We start from the raw sequence: 7,692 nt of genomic DNA on the forward strand, positions 1-7,692 counted from the left end.
TATCAGCAAGTAGGCTGTGGGTTTGAAAGGAATAGAAAAAAATTAGCAGACAAAATTTAAAAAAAAAAAATTTTGGTTTCAGCAAATGTTATTTTTTAAAATATTTTTTTCAAGGCAATAAAATAGGTTTAAACCAAGATTGATCTCTTGATTAAATAATATTCAACTTTTATCGTCATCCTCCATGTTTAATGAAAGCGGCTTTAATTTTGTAGGATGACATACTTCCGCCCGGCTACTTCCGCCGCGCACGGGGTTTTGTGTGTGTTCGTGAGATTCAGCTGGATGCTATGGTGCATCTTTCCCTATATTGCACACATCCTCGATGACGTGGACACCCTTCTGTTTGCAGATGAAAACATGGCAATGTCCGGCAGCCAAGCTGATGTCCGACTTCATCAGAAAGAAGATGGAGACGAGGAGGAGCTCCGAGCTTCCAGATCAGACAGGTGAAAAGGAGCAGTCTCGCGCACACTTTCTCTTCACATTCCCAAATATCGAAAGTTTTAAATGAAACATCCTGAGGTCAGCTCCTGACTGCTGGCTCGAGCTAGCGAGCTAACTTTAACGTTTCAGCTTAGATTTATTTACATCTAGTGGATTTATTTACATACATTTACTTATATTAGTGTGTGAACACTTGCACGTGTTCTCTGAGTGTTGTGTAGCTACACAACCCTTACACACTCTTTCCTTAAAGAAGGTTAAATCTAACACAAAGACATGAGACTAATGTCTAACTAATCTCGTGCTGATGACGGAAAAATATCCTCTCTTTTGCTTTCAGTGGATATGTTCGATTCGATTCCTCGATCCGATTTTAAAAGTATAATTTTTTCCTCTAACATGGCAATCTGATTAAAATATTCCTTAACATGTACGTTACATACAGTATATGTTCCCAAACAAAACAGTTCACACTGCTGCACATTTTTAAACTGGATTAAAATAATCTGATTTGAGCATTTACATGGTTACGTCCTGTTTCCTGGAATATTTCAGATTTCTTTCGATCCGATCGAAATTTTGTTTGGATGACGTGAAGCCTTTTCAATCCAATTATTAATAAGGGATTATTTGTTGGATTCTGTGATGTAATAAATCAAACTGCTGCTTTTATCAGTTTTTAGCTATCGGAGAAGGGCTTGACAGCGAGGTGGTAGATCGGACGTTTTTCAGTCCCTTCAGGATTTAGCGATCGCACAAATCGATTCAAAATCAAGCGTGAGGAGCTTGTGATTGTTCAAAATGGCCGCAGGTTCGGGTTTGAGTCGTGTGACTCCATCAGCACAGACATTCAAAACAAAACCCTCCTTTATTGAGTTATTTAGTTTGCAAAGTCCAGCTTGTGTTTCTGCTGTAAACATGAAGCTGATCAGACGTTGTGCAGTAAAGTACCTGAAGCACCTCATGTCTAGAGCATGTTCGTGTCCATTTCCTGTCCATATGATGAAAGCCTTACTCACATGAGGCTCCAGTCTTTTCTGAGCTTGTGTGTGGATTCCTGGAGTGGAGATGAAGATGTCTGTACTCCCTCACCTGCACCAACATCAAACACCATGTGAGGACCTCAATCTGAGGGTTTCTCGAGTCCCTGGACTCTCTCAGTGGCTCCTGCATGGGATAAGGTATTGTAGCCTTGCTCAGGTAAAGACTGGTCCAGTGATGTGCTGCTAAGGCATTTCTGATGGAGATGTTTAAATACCATGAGCACACATGAAACTACAGGAAACTTAACTCATGTTAAGAAGAGGTGTTTGATGTTTGCTCTAGTGGCAGTGGTGAGGATTCTCTCGATGGCCTTTTGAGGGGCTCCTGCCCTTTGACCCCGTCGCTGTCTCCGCGGAAGAGGAGCACGAGTCAGAGTAAAACGGAGCCGCCTCTGCTGAGGACCAATAAACGGACGATCTACACAGCAGGACGTCCGCCGTGGTACAACGTTACAGGGACCACCTTTAAAGAGGCTTTTGTTATTGGTACGTTAATCTCATCCTCACCTGGACATGTCCACATTAACATACACAAGACAAGTGCCTTCATAACTGACCCAATAATAATAATAATAATAATAATAATAATTATTATAATTTAAAAAACCCACTTCCTGAGGATAGGAGGAAGTGTCTGAGGGTTAGGGGAAGTATCTGAGGGTTAGGGGAAGTATCTGAGGGTAGGAGGAAGTGTCTGAGGGTTAGGGGGAAGTGTCTAAGGGTGAGGGTTAGGGGGAAGTGTCTGAGGGTTAGGGGGAAGTGTCTGAGGGTTAGGGGGAAGTGTGTGAGGGTTAGGGGGAAGTGTCTGAGGGTGAGGGTTAGGGGGAAGTGTCTGAGGGTGAGGGTTAGGGTGAAGTGTCTGAGGGTTAGGGGAAGTGTCTGAGGGTGAGGGTTAGGAGGAAGTGTGTGAGGGTTAGGATTATGGGGAAGTGTGTGAGGGTGAGGGGAAGGGAAGTGTGTGAGGGTGAGGGGAAGAGGGTGAGGGGGAAGTGTCTGAGGGTGAGGGGGAAGTGTCTGAGGGTGAGGGTGAGGGGAAGTGTCTGAGGGTGAGGGTGAGGGGCAAGTGTCTGAGGGTGAGGGTGAGGGAAGTGTCTGAGGGTGAGGTTAGGGAAGTGTCTGAGGGGGAGGGGGAGGTGTCTGAGGGGGAGGTTAGGGGAAGTGTCTGAGGGGGAGGGTTAGGGAAGTGTCTGAGGGGGGAGGGGAAGTGTCGGAGGGGGAGGGGGAGGGGAAGTGTCTGAGGGGGAGGGGGAGTGTCTGAGGGTGAGGGTTAGGGGGAAGTGTGTGAGGGTTTGGAGGAAGTGTGTGAGGGTTAGGATTATGGGGAAGTGTGTGAGGGTGAGGGGAAGAGGGTGAGGGGGAAGTGTCTGAGGGTGAGGGGGAAGTGTCTGAGGGTTAGGAGGAAGTGTGTGAGGGTTAGGATTATGGGGAAGTGTGTGAGGGTGAGGGGAAGAGGGTGAGGGGGAAGTGTGTGAGGGTTAGGATTATGGGGAAGTGTGTGAGGGTGAGGGGAAGAGGGTGAGGGGGAAGTGTCTGAGGGGGAGGGGAAGTGTGTGAGGGGGAGGGGGAGGGTTAGGGGAAGTGTCTGAGGGTGAGGGGGAAGTGTCTGAGGGTGAGGGGGAGGGAAAGTGTCTGAGGGTGAGGGGGAGGGAAAGTGTCTGAGGGTGAGGGGGAGGGGAAGTGTCTGAGGGTGAGGGGAGGAAGTGTCTGAGGGTTAGGGGAAGTGTCTGAGGGGAGGGGGAAGTGTCTGAGGGGAGGGGAAGTGTCTGAGGGGAGGGAAGTGTCTGAGGGGAGGGAAGTGTCTGAGGGGAGGGGAAGTGTCTGAGGGGGAGGGAAGTGTCTGAGGGGAGGGAAGTGTCTGAGGGGAGGGAAGTGTCTGAGGGGAGAGGAGGAAGTGTCTGAGGGGAGGGGAGGGAAGTGTCTGAGGGGAGGGTTAGGGTTAGTGGGGGAGGAAGTGGGGAGGGGAGTGGGGAGGGGGTGGGGGAAGTGTCTGAGGGGAGGGGAGGGGAAGTGTCTGAGGGGAGGGTTAGGGGAAGTGTCTGAGGGTTAGGGGGAAGTGTCTGAGGGTGAGGGTTAGGGGGAAGTGTCTGAGGGTGAGGGTTAGGGGAAGTGTCTGAGGGTGAGGGTTAGGGGGAAGTGTGTGAGGGTGAGGGTTAGGGGGAAGTGTCTGAGGGTGAGGGTTAGGGGGAAGTGTCTGAGGGTGAGGGTTAGGGGGAAGTGTCTGAGGGGAGGGGAGGGTTAGGGGGAAGTGTCTGAGGGGGAGGGTTAGGGGGAAGTGTCTGAGGGGGAGGGTTAGGGGGAAGTGTCTGAGGGGGAGGGTTAGGGGAAGTGTCTGAGGGGGAGGGGGAGGGGGAAGTGTCTGAGGCGGAGGGTTAGGGGAAGTGTCTGAGGGTGAGGGGAGGGGAAGTGTCTGAGGGGGAGAGGGGAAGTGTCTGAGGGGGAGGTTAGGGTTAGTGGGGGAGGGAAGTGGGGAGGGAGAGGGGGAGGGGGTGGGGAAGTGTCTGAGGGGAGGGGAGGGGAAGTGTCTGAGGGGAGGGTTAGGGGAAGTGTCTGAGGGTGAGGGGGAAGTGTCTGAGGGGGAGAGGGAGGGTTAGGGGAAGTGTCTGAGGGTGAGGGGGAGGGTTAGGGGAAGTGTCTGAGGGGGAGGGGGAGGGTTAGGGGAAGTGTCTGAGGGGGAGGGGGAGGGTTAGGGGAAGTGTCTGAGGGTGAGGGGGAAGTGTCTGAGGGGGAGGGTTAGGGGAAGTGTCTGAGGGTGAGGGGGAAGTGCCCAAGATGTAGACACACAGCCATAATCAACTTTATTAGGTAATCCAAATGAACATATTTTAATATTATTTTTATATAAAGACTCTACTTTTGACCTTTAGATGTTTTTTTTATCCAGTTAGTGTGCAGGTTGTAACTGCTGTGTATCAGTGTGTATCAGTGTGTATCATTACACTCAGGATGTTGTGTGTGTAGGTTTGTGTGGTGGCAGTGCTTCAGGGAAAACCACAGTGGCCAATAAGATCATTGAGGCTCTGGACGTTCCGTGGGTCGTCCTGCTGTCCATGGACTCCTTCTACAAGGTGATAACAGATTTAAACAGGTTTTAGTCACGTTACACAATCCAGACCTTCTCCCTCCTCAGGTTCTCCTCCCTTCATTGTGTAATATGATATGCAGTGTATGGTGGTTTGGTGTGTCCTTGTGTTTCACTTTTATTATTATTATTATTATTATTATTATTATTATTATTATTATTATTATTATTATTATTATTTTCCCCCAGGTGCTGAGCAAAGAGGAGCAGGAGCTCGCAGCCAGGAACGAGTACAACTTCGATCATCCGGACGCTTTCGACTTTGAGTTGCTTGTAACAGTCCTGAGGAAACTGAAGAAGGGCAAGAGCATCAAAGTGCCTGTCTATGACTTCACCACACACTCTCGTCGCAAAGAGTGGGTAAGTGTGTGTGTGTGTTGGCATTGACTTGACATTTGTTTGTCTAGTTAATCTATTTGTTTATATCTGGAAGCAGTTTTGTGCAGCACCTTGTACAGTAATAGTATCAGTGCTTCTGCTGCCCCCTGCAGCCTCACGGTGGTATGATGACTTATTGTTTCAGCTCTCATTCAGATGCTAGTTACATATGTACACGTGGTTGTCTGAACTCAGGGATTGTGTCACATCTCTACATTGATGAAAAAAAAATGCTTAAAGCTGAATTAACCTCTCTCTCTCTCTTTTCTCTCTCACGCTTTCTCTTTCTACAGAAAATTGTTTATGGGGCCAATGTTGTAATATTTGAGGGAATCTTGGCTTTTGCAAATAAGGAGCTTTTGAAGGTAAGTTTAGTGGGTAATTCAGTGGACGTAAAGTCCAACAACGAGTGGAGTGAGGAAGCAATACAGCATAGTATAAAAGCATAGATGAAAAGAAAAGTCTGTGATGAACGAATGCAAAAACCAACAAGTTTAGCAACACCTTGTACTGTAATAGTATCAGTGCTTATGCTGCCCCCTGCACCCTCCCGGTGGTATTACACCACTCATATTTTTTTTATTGTTTATATAAATGATCATTAGAATATTAAAATCACCATCAAACCAGCAAGTTTAGCTACGCTTCTAGACAAACCAAAGCATTGTTTATCCAAAGCATTGTTGCCATGGTAACTGTCTAATCCTTTTTTTGAACACAGGGTAATGTCAAACTCTTTATGTCTGCTTTGAGACACTGGGATAATGTTCTCTCACTTTACCTCATTTTTTCTGTGTGTTAACTTCAGCTGCTGGACATGAAAGTGTTTGTGGACACCGACTCCGACATTCGGCTGGTCAGACGTCTGAAGCGGGACATCACGGAGCGAGGGCGTGACATCACAGGGGTCATCAAGCAGTACAACAAGTTTGTGAAACCTGCGTTTGAGCAATACATCGAGCCCACGGTCCAGGTGGCAGATATTGTGGTTCCAAGAGGTACTATATTTTAACGAGTTGATGAGGTCAAGCTCTGGAAAATAAGAGACAGATGTGCTAAAAGTATTTGCCCCCCTTGACCATTGCATCCGAGTGTGTTCTTTCCCTAAAACTCTTGCCACAGTAAAGCACACAATTATGACTAGAAGGTCTCTGTGTGCTGTAGGGTTCAGTGGAGCTAAAAACCCCGGTCCAGGATGACCATGCACAAAGCAGCTCCATTAAGACATGACTGTTGGAGTGAAGAACTGGAGAGTCCCGTCGCTGACTCAACCCCACTGGGATGAACTGGAGTCTCCTCAACACCCGAGTCTGATCTCACTAATAATCTTCTAACTGAATGAATCCCACATCTAGTGGAGAACCTTCTCCAAAGATCAGAGTGGAGTTTATTTTAACAACAAATCTGGACTGAGACAGAGATAAGGACGTGTGGGTGTGATGGTCTGGGTGCACATACTTTTAGAGCCATGTAGCGTAGATATTAAATCTAAAAAAACAAAGATGCTAAATATATAGTGAAGGGGGACAGAGGAGGTCATTGGTTTCATAACGATAAAGTGAAGCTTGTGCTGAGAGAGAGATTTGTCACTGACCTCAGACACAGTTTTATGACCTCTCAGTCTCTGTGTTTAAACCCTTCTCACATCAGCCCACGCTCAGAAGACTATTTTGGAAAATGTTCTGTATGGAGGAACGGATTAAAACCTTCTAGAAGCATCTCAGCTAGAGGAAGTGATTTGGGGATGTTTATTTTTTTTTATGGTGTTGCCAGTTATTTCATGAGTCAGCATTTGTGCACAAATAACCAGAGGGAAGAAACGTGAGGGGGGAAAAAAGAGAAATTCTTATATTTTATAATAATTCTTTATAATTATTATAAAGAAATAATTCTGTCTTTACAAGTGTGTTTATCATGAATATTTGCAAATCTAGTTTATTATTATTATGAGATCGTTATAAATTAATAAATAATTAAATATTTTTTCTGTAAATAAATAACTGGTAATTTATAATTTTTTAATAAATTATAAAATAATTTTCTTCTTTATAGAAATAAATGCGTACTGTATCTAACTTTAGGAAAATCCTTTTTTTCTATTATTATTTATTTTATTTTTATAATATGTTAATATTATAAAAATATTATGTTTATATTAAACTTATTTTTTTTTAGTTTGTTTTTAATTTTATAAAGGTTATATTAGATCCAATGAAAATGAATGAAGAATATTTTTTACTTAATTTTTTTATTTTGTTTTATTTTATTATTATTATTATTTTTTAAAAGTTATTTATGAATTTATTATTCACCTTTTATTCGGAGATTTGTTCCTTACCCTGAAGTCTGTTCTTCCACAAGGTGGAGAGAACTTCGTAGCTCTGGAGCTGATTGTCCAGCACGTCCACAGCCAGCTGGAAAAGGTAGGTCAGGATTCCCGTGTCCTGTGAAGTGCATGTGTTTGTACTAGCCTGCTTTTGATGCCTTGCTTTAACAGATTACAAATAAAAAAATATATTAATATATACTTATATATACTAAGATATTCCTTAAAGCAGTAGATGTTTACGATGAAATGAAGTCAGTCTCTAAAGAGAAGGAACAGAGGAGCTGCTGATATTTATAACGTATCCTGAAGAAGGAGTTTATTACGTTGTTATAACACATCACACGGTTTTCTTCATATATTTTATTCATCTCGCACACAATCAAAAGCAGCTTTTTTGGCTGGTTTAGTGCAACAGG

General features: G+C 44.8%; 1 protein-coding gene across 1 annotated transcript in view; it reads left to right on the top strand.

Annotated features, from left to right (window-relative positions):
- Positions 1-226: 226 nt before the first annotated feature.
- The window catches only part of si:ch211-243j20.2 (uridine-cytidine kinase-like 1), a 14,819-nt gene continuing 7,353 nt past the window's right edge, over positions 227-7,692 (top strand). Inside the window, exons 1-7 of the mRNA XM_058392674.1 lie at positions 227-449; positions 1,774-1,976; positions 4,449-4,555; positions 4,759-4,929; positions 5,241-5,312; positions 5,756-5,945; positions 7,309-7,370. Coding sequence (XP_058248657.1) covers positions 286-449; positions 1,774-1,976; positions 4,449-4,555; positions 4,759-4,929; positions 5,241-5,312; positions 5,756-5,945; positions 7,309-7,370 — 969 coding nt within the window. The 5' untranslated portion in view covers positions 227-285. The remainder of the gene's footprint in view (positions 450-1,773; positions 1,977-4,448; positions 4,556-4,758; positions 4,930-5,240; positions 5,313-5,755; positions 5,946-7,308; positions 7,371-7,692) is intronic.

The sequence above is a fragment of the Hemibagrus wyckioides genome, linkage group LG06 (assembly GCF_019097595.1).
Source record: "Hemibagrus wyckioides isolate EC202008001 linkage group LG06, SWU_Hwy_1.0, whole genome shotgun sequence".
Lineage (NCBI taxonomy): Eukaryota > Metazoa > Chordata > Actinopteri > Siluriformes > Bagridae > Hemibagrus > Hemibagrus wyckioides.